This window comes from Harpegnathos saltator, unplaced genomic scaffold (assembly GCF_003227715.2).
Source record: "Harpegnathos saltator strain DR-91 unplaced genomic scaffold, Hsal_v8.6 scaffold627, whole genome shotgun sequence".
NCBI lineage: Eukaryota > Metazoa > Arthropoda > Insecta > Hymenoptera > Formicidae > Harpegnathos > Harpegnathos saltator.
This window is the reverse complement of record NW_020230457.1, coordinates 830,988-850,081: the sequence shown is the minus strand read 5'-3', so window position 1 is coordinate 850,081 and position 19,094 is coordinate 830,988. Positions and strand designations below refer to the sequence as shown.

Below are 19,094 nucleotides of genomic sequence, written 5' to 3'. Positions count from 1 at the left end.
CTTTGACAGATGTATTGCGTGTTTCGTAACTCGAGTACTGTTGCAAGCAGAGAAGGGAACGGGTATGTTTTGACGAGCATATAAATCGTATTTTATATGTGAAACTTATATGATGAGTGATTGACTGAACCGAAGAATCACTCGGAGCACATCATTACGTAGACAATGAGTACCGCAACGCCAAGACGGCCTCGACGGATACGAGATCCCACACATACAATGCATGCGCGTCTACGCTTGACTGCGATTCCCGCCGATTTGTTACCAGGTATACTCGATATGCTGGAACTGACATCATATCGTGTTTCTTATTCTTGATACACAATTATCGGATTCTTCCACCAAATTAGTACGTTTTCGCTTAACGCTCTGACACTCCCGCGCGAATTAACCTCAAATATTTATTTATGCATGCGTTATAGGTGTGTCTCGCACCATGGATATACCTTCAGTAGAGAACTTGTTAAACAGACGCCCCGACGGTTGGACTTCACCACAGAGTCCCGACGAACTTGTTATACAGAAAAGAGGTCGACGTAGAAGCATAGTATGGTCTCCTGATCTGGATGCTAATAAAAGAAATAATTTGCTTAGGTACACTCTGTCTCTTGTACTATTCCTATTTGTATATATTTATGCACACTGATGTCAGTATTAAAATTACTATTTTCATTAGAAATAATAATAAATGTTGAATCTGTGTTGAAAGACCTTTTGAAAGGTCACGAGCAGCAGTTTAATCACATTCAAGATTCAAGGTGATTCACGTTGGATATGACAATAGTTAAACATTAATATTTCCAAAGTACTTAAAATTTTTGTAAATACAAGTTTCTCAAATAAGATGTTAAACAAATGACATTGTATATTTAAAGTGATTATTAATGTGTTTTTTATGAGCATATTACTACTAGTAAGTCTAATAATTTGACATCTATGATTTAGATTCTATGGCTTCATTGCTTCTTATATTTAGTCCATATATGCAACACTTTGTAATCTTGAGGAAAATGCGGATCACAGATATTTAGAAATAGTATATCTAATGGTTTTTTCTATTAATTTGATAAATCTTGTACCTCAGTCTGAGTTCCAGAGAACGTACGCCAGTTAAAAGCCCACAAGCTTCGAGGGATATCTTAAAGAGTACACCTAGAAAAAGGCTTTCTCTTATTGATATTTGCCAGTCTGAATTTACCACACCAGAGAAGAAAAGAAAGACCTATTCTCTAATGGCTGAAGTAAACACATCGCAAACACAACCTATTGATGATTTAATGAATGGTTTACAAGGCCTCAGTCATGAACAATTGGTACAAATGATTATGGATATGGTACACATGCAAGAGAGTGGTTTACTATGTAAAAGCACAACACTTCGTAATATTCTTTTGAAGAAGATGCCAGTCGCAGATATTCAGCAGTTGATACAGAAACTACGTGTCCTTAGACAGAATATTTATGCCAGTCTTATATGTTCAAATGAGGATAACTCTGCATATAATCGTGCATATATACATTTAAACACATTCGAGGTAAGTAAACTTTTTTTTTTTATTTTGATCACAATCATCCAAACTTGTTGATTCGAACTTTTCATCGTTTTCAATCACTTTGCTCGCTAAAAATTAGTTACAATTTCTCCATATAATCTATCTTTCATTTCTCACTCAGAAAACTCTGATCGACCAAGGGAGAACACTGCAAGATTCTCAACATTGGATATCTTTAGTGCATTATGCACTGGCAGCGTGGGAAATTACCAAAGAATTGCCAGAATGGGAAAATCAAGGTCATCATAATACTACACGTAAATGCTTTAAGAGTTTATCGCAATTTTGTGCTGAAGCTATAAGAAGAGGTAATTTCGAAATATCGGATTTAGAAACATATATTGCAAGGTACGTAAAATAATACCACTCAAATTGAACGTTTGAAAACTACAGGTTTGAGCAATGAATATCTAAATATGTAAACAGTATATTGTCAACACGTATTCGATTATTTCCAGATTCAAGACCATCAGTGAAGAGTGCGAAGAGTTCAAAATTTGTCTTCAGATAGCAAAAGAAGCAAAGCAAGAGAGTTAAATTCTTTTTCTGTTTTACATGTATTTTTTTTGTGTGAACACTAGCTTCATTTAGGTATTTATTTTGGTATATTTATGTGACAGTCGAGACTGACACACGTATTTATGTGGAACATGATTTATAAGATAAGATAAAATTAACCAGTGAAAAATATCTTATTGGTACCCTGAAAAAAAAAATACAGGGTAGTTTTCTTTGGCTTACGTAAGATGTATACCCGTATTCATAGTCAGGCCTTGTATTTGAGGCCTCCTTATATCCATCTTTAGATGCTGCACGGATTATTTTATTGGCTACAGACCATCTGAAGATAAACTTAAGGAAGCCTTAAATATAAGGCCTGACCATGAATACGGGTGTAAGTCGCTGTATAGTAATCGAGTATACGACATTTTTTTTCCCCCAAGAAAATTCTGCATACACGTTCGTTCATTGAAGTATATATAATGCGTGTTTCACATATACATGTATTTTCGATTAACGAGCGCACTTGCATATGTGCAACACAAACGTACGATATTAAATGTACCTAATTACCTATTATCCGTCATTTGACATTAGCTGTTGTAAAACTATACAGTTTATATATATTTATAATATATTTTTTATGTTCTTTATTTTAAGATAAAAATAATCTAATTTTATATTCACCCTTAAGTGGAAAAATTGTTTTAACTTGCCAATATGACCGTCAATTTTAGCATCTATGTTAGATACAGAGAAAAAGATACATTGCCACTAAAAATATTACTCAACGCCGAAAATATATTCACTTCGATAAATCCATTTTTTTCATTTAAGGGCAATGTCGTAAGAAGCATTGTACTTTTTAAAATGTAAAACTGACCTTGCTTGGAGGTATATTTTAGTCTAGACTTGGACTATCCTTATAAAAGATATGGTCTAAATGATGGAAGACGAGAGCGAAAACGTCTTTATGACGAGTGTTCGAATGACGTTCTGTGTTGTTGAACATCGAATATTGCGGAATATTAATTATGTTTTGGTACACACAATTTTGAACTTGTTAAAATATTCAAAATACTCGAGAAAGACATTGTCGTCGTACGTATTTTTGTACCTTGCAGAAGTGTCTTTTAATGTCCAGTGTAATCGCTCTTTGACAATTTTTATAACATTTATTGTGAATTGCGTCAGGGAAAATGGACTAGTATGTGTGTATTCTTTTTATTAAAAACGATTTATTCGTCATAATATATCGTGTGTGTGTGTGTGTGTGTGAGTCCTTATATTCTAATATATCCATTATTACTTTCGAAAGGCACATATTTCATTTAACCAGCGATCAGAAATCTTCCGAGTGACTTACGTTCGTGTACATCACACGCCTGTACAGATTTGTCATAAGAGCACAATATAATAATGGTACTTGGAAAATCTCTGACGTTGCGGCATATCCGGTCGCAATTTTGTACATGCCTGTTCAAATGTTGCATAAATTTTTAGGCATTACCGAGAATCGGTATGTGTTCCGGGCCGATAAATCGAAATATCTCATTAGTGTTCCTTTCGTGTCATACTTCGTACATCTTTCCGCGTATCTGCACACCATTTGTAAATCCTATCGTATCGTATTTTACCGTGCATACTGGCAAGATTACGTCTCTAGGAACGACTTCGAGATTAGAGATCGGCCGAAGGTCCCCTTCGATATTTTCGGCAAACGTGATTAAGTGACACGTAACGATATAATCTGACCTCATCTAAACTCGAACATTTAGGTGAAGCAAATTAAGACCGAAGTAAAAACTCGTACTGTCCATGCTCGCGCGAATCACAAGCTGGCCGAGAATCGACGAAAGATAAGTGTACAGCACTGTTTCTTTTTTTTCCGTGAAATCTCAACTCGATCATTCTTGAGCGAAAATACAGAGAACGTTAGAACTTGTTAAATCTCCATTCATCAGTGTGCGAGCGACCGAAACTTAAATTACAATTTTGTACGAGTACAAAGATACGAAGTACACTTACACGCGAACACAAGTGACGAGCTTGATTACTCGCGTCGCGGGAGCTTGATTGGCAAGAACAGTCAGTTGCAACAACATTGGTGAAGATTTACAATCGAATACAATTATTTAACGCTTAATTTACAGCTATATTTGTAGCATTTGCAATTATATTAACAAATATTTTTCATTCGTTAATTTTCAAAAGGGTCAATGCCGTTTTTCCGTCAATTATTGCACAAACTGCGTGATACATAGAAGTATCACTTCCCGAGAAGCAAATGAATCAGTTGCTACGCGTGACTATTGAATAATTAAGTACAGCAAGATATATAACATGATCTAATGCTCCACGAGAACGTGTAAACGGTACGAGAGAGAGGGGGGGGGGAGAGAGAGAGAGAGAGAGAGAGGTGTGCCACTAATTCTTAGCTAAACTTTCGGGCAGAAAGTGAAGTTGAGAATGTGAATGTGCGACCGACAGTAAACTGTGGCGAGTGTGGTAAAATCGAACAGATCGCGAAGCGCATTCGTTCAGTTTACGGCAGATCGTAATGGTTCGCCGCTCGAGTTCCACAATGTGATGTGCGACCCGCTTTTAAAAAATATTAAAAAAAAAAAACAATGACATACGCCGTGCACAATTAAGAGATTACTACTCCGTTACAAGATCGCGCGCGGACTCTCGCTCGCGCGAGGATCCGTAGTGTCCGCATGTCGCAGTGAGATGCTATTAAATAATGCTACTAAAATGTGCCTACATCGTAGGATAACAATTAACAAGATAAAGCTGCAAATCAAATACTGTAGTAATCGTCCTGGATATCCTGCGAACACGAGATCCTTTAATCCGCTTTCGCTGGCTGCACTCTGGGATATAACTGCAAACGCAAACGAGGCAACTTAGCTTTGTCCTTACGACCCGCATCCGTGTTAATGCAAAATTCGACGCATTATTCCGCGCGGTAATTTTGAGCGATTAAACAATTGCGGTTTACCCCCAGCAGATTCCGAGGTACGTAGCCTTCCTTGTGACCGAGTTTGCTCCACCACCATTCCCTCTCGTTGTCGTCTCCTTTCCGCAGCACGATCACAGAATCGCCATTCTTCAACGAGAGCTCATCAGCATGCTGCGCCTCATAGTCGAAGACCGCGTAGACCTGACCGTTGTTCATGATGCCCAGTTTCTCTTGAACACCTGAGAAAAAAGTTGAGAACTCTCCTCAGCGAAAAGCGTCACTTTACTTGCTATCGTCGATTAGTATCTTAAGTGATCATATCGAGATACCGACTGTACAAGTACTCCGAGCATCCGTCGAATCCCTCCTCGTCCTCCTCGCATTTCTCCGCCGCGGTCTCGTGATCTGACAGAGTGGTCGCGAAGATGCAGGCGCCGTGCTCGACCAAGAATCTCACCATCGATAAATTGTTGCAACTGGCCGCGCAGTGCAACGGGGTCCTGCGTGAGAAATGTTAATATCAAAATCAAATAAATTTCAAGAACACTAAAATAAGATAAATGTTAACAATAATTGTGTGTTATAAAAATTTCATAGTAATCGTTGATATATCTGATATTAATCATTGTTTGTTAATTAATGTTAACTACGATACATTTAGTTGGTATATTTATCATTTATCTTTTTACGTAGTTACTATATTTATTATATATTTATTAAGTATAATATGTGAGATGGTTAATAATGTTTAATGTTAAACCGCCGTTTGTTAAAAAATGTTAAGTATAATGTCAACTATAGTATACTTAACTTATACTTAATTTAAAGCAATATATAGAATGGTTAATAATGTTTAATGTTAACTGTCGCTTATTAATGTTAAATATAATATATTCAGTTGATATATTTATTTAATTTTTCTTATCAAGTATTTATTTGTTTAGTTAGTATATTTTTGAAAATATAATATAGTTAATGTTAAGTGTAATATGTAAGTTAATAATGTTTAACCGTTGTTTGTTAATGTTAAGTATAATACATATAATTAGTATATTTATTATTTATTTAGTTTTTATTATTAAATATTTATTTATTGAGTCGATATAATTATTATACAAGGTGTCCCATTTTAAATGAGCCAGGCAAAAATCTCGAAAGATATGACAGATAAGAGACGTTTCAGACAAAAATGGTATGGTTTTAAAGGGGATATAAAACAACTATATCATTTTGTTTATAGATATAAAATAACTGTATCATTTTGTTTACAGATGGCAGATTACTCTTGAGATATTCACTAACCATTACTTTTCTTAAATGGAAATTTTTTATTGTGTTATCTTTTTTTACCAATTAATGTTAACAACTTTTGTCTGAAATATTTTTTTATTCACCTAATATTTTTCGAGATATTTAAGGAAAACCTGGTAACCTTTTCAACATTCAACTTATGATATCTATTTGTCGGAAGGAAAAACAGTACTAGACTTTTTTACTCTATTTGGTCCCAAGAATATATTGTTACAATAGTGTTCTAACTTTTGTTAACTTATCGATCTTTAGAAATTTCAAAATCATCAAATTAACAAAGGTCAAAGCTATTGTAACAATATATTCTCGAGACTAAATAGAATAAAAAAAATCTAATATCATTTTTGCTTCCGACAAATAGTTAACGAGATATCGTAAATTAAATATTGAAAAAAATTATCAAGTTAAATATCTCAAAAAATATTAGGCAAATAAAAAAGTGTTTCAAACAAAAGTTGTTAAAATTAATTGGTAGAAAAAGATGACATAATAAAAAAGTGGGATGTCCATTTGAGAAAAATAATGATCAGTGAATATCTCGAAAGTGGCGCTATCTGTAAATAAAATGATATAGTTGTTTTATATCCCCTTCAAAACCATACCATTTTTGGCTGAAATGTTTTTTTAATACCTTTCATATCTTTCGAAATTTTTGCCTAGCTTATTTAAAATGGGACATCCTGTATATTTAAATATAATACAGTTAATGCTAAGTATAACAAGACGGTTAACAATGTTTGATATTAACCGTCGCTTGTTAATATTAGATATGAATCATTGTTTAGAATTGTCAAGACGACGCTTTCGTCGCCAAGCCGGCTGTATGTGTCGCAGGAGGCTGCGTATTGCTAAATCGATCGACTCATCAATTTACCATCCGTCGCTGTCCTGAGCGTTTACGTCGCAGCCGAACTCCACGAGGAACTTGACGATCTCGAGGTGACCGGCACATATCGCGTTGTGCAGAGCGGTGATGCCTTCGTCGTTAGCAGAGCTCGGGTTAGCCACCTCTTTGGCGGTCTTCTTCACGAGCTCGAGCTCACCCTCGAGGCTAGCGTCGAGCAGCAGCGCCAGTGGGTCGAACGATACCCGCCTGGATAGATTGACCTTGCCTGTGCTCGACTTGAGATTTCCTTTCTTCCTCCTCATCACTTCCGATATCTTGCCTCCGTCCACATCCATGTCGGTGCCCAATAGTTCCGTGTCAGTCTTCATCTTCGTTGATTTGTCGTCGATGTTGATGACATTGAGCGCGTCGACGATATCCGATTCTTCCAACCTCTCGCTGTCGCCGATATCTTCACCGATAGCGGTGATGCTCTTACAATTGTCTGTAGTGTCGATGGTCTGCTGTTGTTGTTGCTGTTGTTGCTGCTGCTGCTGCTGCTGCTGCTGCTGCTGCTGTTGCTGCTGCTGCTGTTGTTGTTGCTGCTGCTGCTGCTCGGTCTGCATGAGATCCGCTGGGATTTCCGTTTCCGGGAAGAGAAAGGCCGGGGGCATCTCAATCCGCCGATTTATCGACACGTGAACATTAGATTTGGCATATCTCAGCTTCGGCTGTTCCGATATCGGTACCTTCTTCAGGCTCAGCGGTCGCGCCTTGATGATCTGATGATTGGCTAGCTGCGTCTCCGTGGGAGAATCAGGCGGCTCCGATGTGGGGATCGGCGGTATATCCTCGTCCTTATCCGATCTGTGGAGTGCGCGTAAGAGAATAGATTAATCCCAAAGCACAAGGTATCCAAATGTTAAGAGCAAAAACGTCATAAGTCGTCGTAGTCACTGGAAAAAAATTACCTCTCAGTCAGGACTCGCGATTCTCTCTCGAGCGCATCGAGAGGGGAACACCGAACGATACGATTTGCAGCGGCGAGATCTCTCATTCGAGACCCTGCAAATCTCTCTTGCACCGGTCGAATACCGATAGATAATGTGCAATTTTCGCCATCATCGTGCCTTTCGAACAGCCTAATATCGTCCAGTCGCGTAATATGAGCCACATAAACAAACGATCGGATTGCCGATTAATCGTGCTGAAGATCGTCGGACTGACGAACGAGGTGAACGCTGCGAACGCCGTTCGTAGCCGATCAGAGAACTGGCGAACACTAAGAGCGAGTCCATGTCGTTCCCTGCGGCACACAGCCGCGATTCTATTTCGGTATCTATTATTCGAGACAGGCTTCGATTCACCGGCCAAATCGATCGCGAACTAATTAACATTTATAATTAACCCGGTAATCGTTTTGTCATTCCTCGGCCCAAGTCCGAGTGCGAAGCGTTCAATGAATACCTGACTGCCTGTAAGGGGGACGGCAGTAGAGGGGAGTGTAAAGAGCACTAAGGGATTTGTAAAAACTCGTGTTGCGGTCGTAAATCGCGAGTATTCGTCGGGTCGCGAAATAAATTACTCCTGTAAACGTTCTCTTAGTACGAACATAATGAGATTATTGTAAAACAAACTTTTTGGCCCAGCTGAGTTGATTTTATAAAATCTACTTCGCCGAGATGAAGTCTTCTTTCCAACACAACAATTTCTATAATACTTCTCTTTCTCTTGTCAATTGAATAGAAATTGAATAGAATCGAAAGCTCTCCGAGATGAGCCTAAGAAACTGCTTGTAAATTATTTCCCAGCGGTCGCAGAGCAGAAAGCTGTTAACCCGGAATAGACGAACATGCACAGACCTTGAGTTAAGATTCGCATTGGTCAGCTTGCAATCGTTCATCCCGTCCGGTAGCGCGTCGATCTTCTCGTGATGAGTCAATCTCGGCGGTGGATTGGGCTTGCTCGGTTTCGGCGGCAACGCCGGCTTCATCTTGTCCTCCATCCGCGGCTCGTTGAAGCTCTTCCTCTCGCCGTCGCTCTTCGCTCTGTCGAACTCGAAGGGCTGCTTGTCAGCCGTTTTCACAGGAATCTCGTACTTGGCCACGTGATCGGCCACGTGCTTCGCCGTGGAATTCTGCTCGTATTTGGAGCCGTCGAATTTATTCTGGCCGCCTTCGTATTTGCTGCTCTGCTGTTCCGTCTTGTATTGGCCGTTACTGTCGTACTTGCCGGCAGGCTCGTGTTTGAACGCCGCGTTGTGATCGTACTTGTTCGATGATCTGCTCTCGTGCTGCTGTTGCTGCTCCTGTTTGCTGTATTGCTGCGTGTTATCCCGAGCGGACTCATACTTGGCGTTGAGGTGCTGCTGCTGTTGCTGCTCGTGCTTCGCTTGACTCACAGCAACCTGGTCGTGCTTGCTCTGCTGTTGCTCGTACAGCTTCGACGGCTGCACCGTCGTCGCTGACTGCTCGTACTTGCTGTGCTGTTCGTACTTGATTTGCTGAGATTCGTACTTGGCGAGGCTCGTGTCGTACCTATTGACCTGCTGCTGCTGCTGCTGCTGCTGTTGCTGCTGCTGCTGCTGCTGCTGCTGCTGTTGTTGTTGCTGCTGTTGCTCGTGTTTGGGCGGTAACACGGTATGCTCGAACTTGTCTTGAGTTTTGGCCGATTCGAACTTCACCTTCTGACTGTTCAGAATTTGATTCTGCGGCTCTTGGCTCTGCGACTCCAAGTTCGAGCCGGACGACAGCTGCGGCTGATTGTATCTCTGCGCGCTCGAGCTGTTGCTGAAGGTGGCTGCGGCGCTGCCATGAAGACCAATCGAAGTGAGATTCGACGACTCTCTTTGGAGCTGATAGATGTTTGTTGAAGGCGTATTGTGGATACTCGTCTGATTCGGATACTGCTGTTGCTGCTGTTGTTGCTGCTGCGGCTGCTGCTGCTGCTGCTGCTGCTGCGACCCGGGCATGTAACCGTGTCTGGATGCGTTATAGTTTATCGTTTCCTGGTTGCCGACATTGCTGGGTTGTACCAGCTGTGCGCTGGTGGTTGTGGTCTGTTGCTGCTGCTGTTGCTGCTGATGCTGCTGTTGATTATTGCTCGGCTGCACGTTGAGACCTGCAATGTTGTAGTTTGGCGCGTTGTTTGTATGCCCGCGACCTAGTAGACTCAACGTCTGCGGCATCACCGGGTGGATCTTGGTCGAGGACGTCTGGTAGATTTGCGACTTGACGGAGAAACTAGGCGCCACGCTCGATACCGGTTTCTGATGGATGGTCTGCAGGTTGCGATGGTTCTGCGTCTGTGAGATCGACGAGACAGTGACCCCGAGGTTCGTCGACGCGCCGCTCGACGCCGTGCCGGTCACGTTGTGTTGCTTTTGCTGACCTCCGTTGCCATTCTGATGTTGCTGCTGCTGTTGTTGCTGCGATTGCTGTTGCAGATGGCCTTGGTGAAGACGAAGACCCTGCGACAGATTGTCCGGGCTAAAGCTGTGCGCGCTGCCACCACCGATGAGATTGTTGTTGTTGTTGTTATTGTTGTTATTGTTGTTGTTATTGTTATAGTTGCAACTCGACTGGATCGTTGTAGCTTGATTGCCGAGATTTTGATTGTGCTGCTGTTGTTGCTGCTGTTGCTGTTGATTACTTCCTAATAACTGGGATTGACCTAAACATTCGATTAGGTATTAAATCCATGCGTAAAGGAGTTTGAAAGAAAAAAACGCGTTGGCAGTAGTACGTCATGGGTGACGAGGAAACCTATTATGTTACCTTCTAATTATAAAAATATAAGAAAAAAAATATGTATATATATACTTATACGAGTATATGTTTTTACAAGTTTGCACGAAATATTATACATATAGTTGTATCGATACATTTATTTTTCAGCCTTCGAGATGCGTTAAAGGAGCGTGCTGTCAACGCTAACACGTTATTCTATCTTTATCGCTCATTACATGTATAAATATTGAATGATACGTTAGCGCTGATCGACGCGCTCCTCGAACGCATCTTTAGTAGGCACCACATAGATGCGTCTTATGATCTCAACGGTCCTGAGGTCGCGAGTCGCGACCGTCAGTTGCTGGATCCGCTGCGCGGGAGATAGAAGGCGTAGCTTCCGAAAATCGGCCGAAAGTTGTAAACTTTGCCGAGCTCTGCTGTACATCGTTGGAAAAGTGACATATTCAGTTGCCATTTGAGCGAAAGTCTTATATATTTCGATCGAATTTACATTGTGAAAAAAAAATTGTGAAAATGAACGGAAAAAAGTGCATTTACGGCATAATGTGCTTTATGAGTTTTGGAAGGGTGGAGGAGTTGTAACAGTTGAAACTGCTGTAAAAAAAAACATTCAAGATGTCAATCAGGACTGTGCATCAGCATTTCAAATTGTTAAGAAATGGTTTGCGAAATTTAGACGTAATAATTTTCACTTTGACGATCAGCTACTATTTGGCCGATCTTCTGTCATAGATGATGATGACATCGTGTGCAATTTAACGCAAAATAATCCACAAATTTCAACAGAAAAGCTTGCTGAGAGATTTAACATTGACAGATTGACCACATTTCGGCATTTAAAACAAATTGGGTACACTTTGAAGTTCGATGTGTGGGTGTTTTATTTGCTAAATGAAGCGAACAAATTAAATCGAGTTTCAGCTATTTCCTTGCTTTGATCGACTAAATAAAAAGCGATTCTTGGATCGACTGATAGCTGGCGATGAAAAATATGTCCTGTACAACAATATTCAATGCAAATACGTACTTGGAAACAAATACAAATGAGCGTACAGAATCCATCGGCAAAAGCCAATTTACTAGGTGCGCAACTAAGTTTCCGGGTTTCACACATGGATGGCGCTAACGACACATGTAGTCGACATACATGTCTGAAGTTGTGTTTTTTTTATAGCTTGGACTTCTGTTAACAATAACCAGTCATAATACCAACACATATCGCAACGCAAAAATATTTTTTCTAACAACGAAGATGTCGAGTTTTGTGCCAAATAAACAGCATTTGCGGGAAGCTTTGCTTTTCTGCTTTAAATTGAAAAAAAGTGCAGCTGAAGCACGTGTTTGCTTGAGGAGGCCTACGGCGAACATGCACCATCGAAAACTACCTGTGAAGATTGGTTTAAACGCTTCAGAAGTGGCGATTTCGACACTGAGGACAAGGAGCGCTCCGGAAGACCAAAAACAATTGAGCACGCCGATCTGCAAGCGTTATTAGATGAAGATGATACGCAAACACAAGATCAACTTGCGGAGGCATTAAACATGACTCGCCAAAATATTTCCAAACGTTTACATGTTATGGGAAAAATTCAAAAGGACGGAAAATGGATGCCGCATGAGTTGACTGAGAGACAGATGGAAAATCGAAGAGCCACTTCCGAAATTTTGCTTTTGCGGCATGAAAGAAAGAAAGAAAATTTCCTGCATCGAATTGTTACTGGCGATGAGAAGTGGATATATTTCGAGAATCCCAAACGCAAAAAACGTGGCCTTCACCTGGCGAAGCATCAACATCGACGGCACGGCCAAATCGCTTCGAAAAGAAGACAATGCTCTGCGTTTGGTGGAACCAGAAAGGAATCGTGTACTATGAGCTGCTGAAAAAAGCCGGGCGAAACTGTCAATGGGCATCGCTACCGATAACAACTGATCAGTTTGAACCATGCATTGCTCGAAAAACGGCCAGGATGGAACACGAGACACGAACGAGTGATATTGCAGCACGACAACGCTCCGTGCCATCGCACTTCCATCGTCCAGGACACCATCAAAACGCTGAAATGGGATCTGCTACCGCACCCGTCGTATTCGCCAGACCTGGTCCCTTCCGATTATCACTTGTTCCGGTCGAGGCGCATGGCTTGGCTGGGTAACACTTGGCCAATTTCGAAGAAGTGCAAAATTGGTTGGATGAATGGTTTCGGTCCAACGACGCGTCGTTTTATCGTCGCGGTATTCATATATTGCCAGAGAGATGGCAAAAATGTGTAGCTAGCGAGGGATGATACATTGAATAAACCATTTTTTGTATTTCTCTTGGAATTTTCCATTTTTCATTGATCAAGAAACCCGGAAACTTAGTTGCACACCTAGTACATTATGAGAAGATGATGCTTTCTGTTTGGTGAGATTGCAAAGAAATAATTTATTTTGAGCTATTCTCCATTAGTCAAACAATTCTGGCAAATACTGTCAACAAATAGGCAATTCGAAGACAGAAGTCCAGGAGAAGCGTCCAATCCTAGCCAATCGCAAAGGAGTCAAGGCAAAACACATATTGCAAAACAGATCTTACGTAGACTAAAGAAACTAAAATGGAATGTGATATCGTACTATCGGACCATCATTTGCTTCGATCATTGCAAAATGAATTGAATAGGATTGAATAGGAATTGAAAATGATTTGAATAGGAAAAAATTCACATCTTTGGAAGCCGTCAAAAACCATCTTTCTTCCTCCTTCAACGCAGAATCGAGGTCGTTTTACGATCGAGGCATCCGTATGTTAGCAAAATATTGGGAAAAGGTTGTAGAAAATGACAGCGATTACATCTTTGATTAACAAAGAAATGTTACATGCCAAATTACTACTTGAGTTTTAATCAGAAATCGAGCAGGAACTTTTGCACTCATCCAACACATCAGGGGGAGATGATAAAACAAGTTTGATGGATTAACCGTTAAGAAATATGATCGATTCAGCGTCTATTCAGTTGTGAATAAAGTGGAACCCTCACCCTGAATGTGCGACTGTGACTGGCTGTGAACGATTTGGTGGCCATATTGCTGAAAGGCCGGCCGCTGACCCAACTGGGAGGCGCTGGCCGAGTGTTGTATCTTATTTTTGTTCACGTCGTCCTCTATCGCCTTGAAGTTCACTGTGAACTTGGTGTTATACGGCAGTGTCTGGTACTTTGGATCATTCTTGTTGAGGTTAAAGTCATTGTCGTTGGGTATATGGGAGTACGGCTCGATCGCGGCGATGTTCCCAGCCGGCCTCAGCTTGCCGCCGTTGTTGAAGCCGTCAAGCTTCGTCTCGGGGAAGCCTGTCGTATTGGCACCGACGCGGCCGGAGCCCGAGCCCAGCTGATGACTCAGCCGTTGGTTCAGCGCTCTCTTCCGCTGAAGACGACTCTGAAGCTGCGCTATCCGCGCGTCTATCGACGCCATCTCGGCCTGCCTCTGCGCCAGAGCCAGACGTTGCTGCGACACCATTTGGTTCTGCTGCTCATTCATTTTGTTGCGGTACTACGAACAGATATCATGCAAAATCTCCATTCCACTAATGGCTCTCACAGCAGCCAGTGTGTTCGCTCTTTGCCAATTTCGACTGAAAGCCTACCGCCGCACTCTTGAGAACGGCTCGCCGAGCGCAACGACGCGCGTTCCCTCACGAGCGCTTTGTCCACCGGCTTGACTTCTCTCTCTCTCTCTCTCTCTCTCTCTCTCTCAAGAGAGAGAGAGAGAGAGAGAGAGAGGGAGAGAGAGCGTAATCGATGGCGCGAGCTTACCATAAGCTCTCTCCTGAGCTTCTCCAACTCCGCGCTGGCCGGGGTGACTAGGTGCCCATTGCCGGTAGCACCCGTGAGACCTCCGCCGAGGCTGCCAGCGCTTCCTCCGCCGCCACCGACGTCGACGGCATTCTGCCGACCCCGGAGCTCCTCCAACTGCCGCGTCAGCTCCTCCACCTTCGCCACCGCCAACGAGAGCTCCTTCTCTTTCTCGTTGAACAGCGCCCTGATGCAGTCCAGGTCCGATGCTGCGGGCAAGAAAAACAGACGGGTCGTGGAGCTTGCACAGACTCGCAAGAGCGAGTCGTGAGAGGTAACGCAAAGCGACGCGCCGGCATGAACGGCACCGACCACCGTGGTGGTGCTTTCTTACGAAAGTTATTGAAATTCGTGCGCTATTACCACGGAAGCTCTCGCGAGATTACATCGGGTATTAATGTAGGAGTGAGTTCGAGCAGATGAGATGTTCTCTTTTGCGCGCGCATACACACACACACACACACACACACACACATGCCAGCCTTCGGTTTTCGCAGTTCCAGGTGTAGAGTACATGTGTGCGCGCGCGTATGTCGCAGCCGTCACGAGATGAGCACGTGGCAGTGTTCGTAAGGGATAACGTCATATTAGCACGGACGCATTAATCATCGCTCTGCGACTTCCCCAGGAGCGATATACTTTCGCGAATTCCACTGGAGGCGTGTGGCGCCTCGTCTTGTGCCCTCGTCGAGCCAGAGAGCCTTGGTCCCTCCTCTCGCTCTCTCCCTCTGTCTCTCTTTGCCCCGTGAAGGCTCGTATCAGATTAGAAAGTTATTATACATGCGCGATGGACCACTGAACCAACCACATATTGCTACACGGAGAGCTCCATAATCTCTCCCGTATTGGCCGTACAGAGCGATCTGCTGACGTGGAATTCCATTCCATTATCGAATTCTGGATTGGCACAGTCTCCGAATATTGTCTACTGGCTGAGGACAGGTATCTCTCCCTTGAGGTATTTCATTATTTGCCGATAATGTTGCTCGCGGCCCCGGGTCTGCTTGAAAAACTTCGCTGCCGGCAATCACCGGGGTCGGCCCGGACCGCCGCGGATGTCTTCGGGAACGACCGTGTTGGTTCCGCTTTGGTGAATCGCTCGAGTTTCGCCGGACGATATTAATCCGATCGCTCTCGAGTTTCGCCAACTCATGCTGCCGCTGCATCTTCCACCGGCCCGGAGCGGAGCAACAATCGAGACCGGCGGACGATTTCGCAGATATTTTGTGCGGATATCGAGCGAGAGGGTCAAAGGGTCGATTCCTTCCGCGTCGTTTAACTTGGACCGTAGTTGGATTTAATTTAGGACCAATTTCGTCGACGCCGATTAACTTTAATCATGCTTCAATTGTCTCTTCCTCTCTCCTTTGCCCCCTCCCTCCTCTCTCTCTCTCTCTCTCTCTCTCTCTCCCACTTTGCATACAGACGATGTAACCAGAGAAAAACAGCAAAATGATGAAGCCACCGGAATCGGCGAAATTGGCGTTAAATCGAACAACATCGGAGTCGCGCCCCTCGCATACGGCTCTCATAATCGTTAATTAAAGTTAATCAAGAGCCGAACGATTGGATCCGCCCCTCTTCATTCCGTCGAGATCTCCGTGAGAAACTTCAGGGAGAGTGCATTTTGTCGGAATTATCACATCGAATGTAAAAACGAAAGATACGAGGTAACCGAGAAGAACCCGACCTGTCCCGCGGTTGGTGATCGACCCGACAAAAAAGTCCAACGGCCAGGAGATTAAAGCGCGTTTTTAGCGCGTATTTACGAGAACGACGGAGAGGTACGACGGAGTTTTCGCATGAAAGCTGATCGTTGCGGCAGGCAGCGTGCCGGCTGGCTGCGCCGCCGACAAAATCAAATGTCTCTCTCATCATGCATGCCGCCCATTCGCACCACCTCGGGGCCGCGGGGAGAGGGTGCATATATGCGTAGAAAATTCGCAGGGCGAATACACTCACGGGAGTATCGAGGAGGGAAATTCGAGCGCTTGACTTTTTGCCGGGGGACGTTCCTCGAATTCGCCCCCGTCAGCTGCTCCTCGTCGCTCCATTTAGACGCGATCTCGCCAGCTTTTCTGCGATTCTTATTTCGGGAAACAGGCCTCCTTTCCTCCCCACAACCAGCCCCGTCTTCTCCCCCCCGTGTCCCCTCCTCGCCTATGCTAATCTCTTTATTTTTGGTAAAGCTTTACATTAGAAGACCCATCTCCCACTTTGACCTTGACTTACACAGGGTGTTTCACAAAAAGAATTCAGGACTTCGAAGGCAGATTACGAACGTACTCACGAAATGGAGGAAAAAAGTCCTAATAAATATGAGTCGAAAAATTAATATTGTCGAAGTTGGGAACAATTATTTATTTCAATTAAAGCAAGTGACCTATTCGCTCCTGGTGCTTACCAAATTTACAGAAGATTTTCTACATGTCCTCTTTTTATTTTCTATACACGCTTCACATCTTCGTACCGTAGAAAATTGCAAACTCTCTCAAAATTCAAAAATTTTGTTCTAACAATTTAACAGGCATCTTGTACTCTCTAGTGTAATTCGTCTATATCACTTATCGGTGAAGAGAGAGTGAAAGAGTTAAGAAATCCCCCCCAAAAAAGACCAGGGGATTTAAATCTAAAGAGCGAAGGGACCATGAGACTGGTCCGTTCCGTTCAATCCATTTTTCATTGAAGGACCTATTTAAATGCAGAGTCGAATAGTAACTAGTTAATTAGTTAAAAATTAAGGTAAAAAATTAAAACCTGACTTTTAACTTGACTTTTAACTTGAAAAAACTTTCAACTTGACTTAGTTAATTTCAAACGTGTTAACTTTTAACTTAATCTATCCAGTTATCTTTAAATGCACTGACGTTAACTCGTTAATTTTGTTCGAGTCACATGTTAAGATAATTCATCAATGTTAAAGTTGTGCGAAAACGGTTGATCGCAATGCGCATAAAAAAACGCACATTTTCGAGTAGAGCAGATCGAATTAAACGGAAAAGTCCTTTATCATTCTGTGAATTTCACAATACTTATTAAAGAACTAATTAAACAATATTAGTGACCCCGTGCGCATATAATTTCTGTAAACAAAGTCTCATTCAAAATGATTCTAATCTAATGATGATCTGGCGAAGGCGAACGGTTCATGATGATGAACATTAGAGTTGTGCAATTAGTATCACCGCTTGTTGCTAACAAATCATCAACAGAATCGAGACATTTTTTATTATCTATAGACCTTATCTACAAACGTCGTCCTCCCGCTACCCGTATACTCACTTATTAACATTGTTTAATTAATTCCTTAATATAATATAATATTCCTTAATATTCTATAATTCGCAAAACGGTACAGGATTTTTCTATTCAGATTGATTCGCTCTATCTGCACACAATTATTTTGCCTTTTATTGTTCATAATTAAGCACTTTGTTTTTAAACGGTTTAATCTGTCTATTACAACTATTATACTTTTCAAATAATGTATACTATTAAAAAAAGAAAAAAGTTACCTCTTTTATAAAAATACTATCTTTTTATTATTTCATCTGAACTTAATATACAATTAAAAGGTTAATAATTTAAAGGTTATATAAAAAACATACAGCTTAATTATATAATTAACTTTTAATTTTAATAAATTGATTTAACTTCTTAACTTTTACTCGAGTCAGTTATTTAAGTAATTTTTAACGTAGACGTAGTTAATTTATAAATCATTAACTTCAAAATTAACTTAGTTTAAAAAAAATAAATAAAAAATAACTTACCAAACTCTATTTAAATGTTATCAGACATTGAATGCGAAATAAGCTATTTATATAACTCCGATGATATTAATTTTTTGACCCATATTTATTAAGACTTCTGCATTTTGTGTGATTGCCATCTGCTCTTAAAGTGCTGAACCCTTTTTTTTAAATACCTGTATAAATACGGTATTATAGAAAGATTATTCTTTTGAGTAATCTTCAGAAAATTTTAGCCATTGCTCATTGTTTACTGAAAAGTTATTAAGAGGAGAAATTTTATAAAAAGAAGTTTTATATATAGTTTTGTACGTAAAAAGAAATTTGGAATATAGTTTTGACATCATGCATTTTTAAAAAGCAAACACAAAATACATACTATATACATACATAAATACTCTATTCAGTAATTTTTAAAAAGTTTCAGCCATTAATCGTTGTTTTTTTAAGTTATTAATAAAGATCTCGTAAATGAAACGTATATTTTTTACACAATGTAGTTCGTTAGGTCAAGTTAGGTTAGGTTAGGTTAGGTTAGGTTAGGTCAGGTCAGGTCAGGTCAGATTAGGTTAGGCTGCAAATGATGCTGAATGATGTTATGAAA

General features: G+C 41.3%; 2 protein-coding genes across 12 annotated transcripts in view; one reads left to right on the top strand and one right to left on the bottom strand.

Annotated features, from left to right (window-relative positions):
- The first annotated feature begins 15 nt into the window (after positions 1 to 15).
- Positions 16 to 2,386, top strand: LOC105182558 (uncharacterized). Of its 4 annotated transcripts, XM_011140093.3 has the most exons (6): positions 16 to 268; positions 423 to 594; positions 1,085 to 1,313; positions 1,398 to 1,535; positions 1,675 to 1,901; positions 2,012 to 2,386. In XM_011140093.3, exons 1-6 carry the CDS (start codon positions 166 to 168, stop codon positions 2,088 to 2,090), a joined length of 948 nt encoding a protein of 315 aa, XP_011138395.1. In that variant the 5' UTR covers positions 16 to 165; the 3' UTR covers positions 2,091 to 2,386. The 4 variants fall into 4 exon arrangements, with proteins under 4 accessions (XP_011138395.1, XP_011138388.1, XP_011138402.1 ...); XM_011140086.3 differs by having other exon boundaries at positions 1,085 to 1,535; XM_011140100.2 differs by having other exon boundaries at positions 187 to 349; positions 1,085 to 1,535.
- Positions 2,387 to 3,264: 878 nt separating this feature from the next.
- Positions 3,265 to 19,094, bottom strand: part of LOC105182601 (Ankyrin-repeat, SH3-domain, and Proline-rich-region containing Protein) — a 115,832-nt gene continuing 100,002 nt past the window's right edge. For all 8 annotated transcript variants that reach the window (XM_025304585.1, XM_025304583.1, XM_025304581.1 and 5 more), the window contains 7 exons: positions 14,700 to 14,947; positions 13,926 to 14,436; positions 9,019 to 10,828; positions 7,205 to 8,023; positions 5,353 to 5,519; positions 5,059 to 5,258; positions 3,265 to 4,941 (listed from right to left, as the gene is read on the bottom strand). In XM_025304585.1, coding sequence (XP_025160370.1) covers positions 4,906 to 4,941; positions 5,059 to 5,258; positions 5,353 to 5,519; positions 7,205 to 8,023; positions 9,019 to 10,828; positions 13,926 to 14,436; positions 14,700 to 14,947 — 3,791 coding nt within the window. In that variant the 3' untranslated portion in view covers positions 3,265 to 4,905. The remainder of the gene's footprint in view (positions 4,942 to 5,058; positions 5,259 to 5,352; positions 5,520 to 7,204; positions 8,024 to 9,018; positions 10,829 to 13,925; positions 14,437 to 14,699; positions 14,948 to 19,094) is intronic.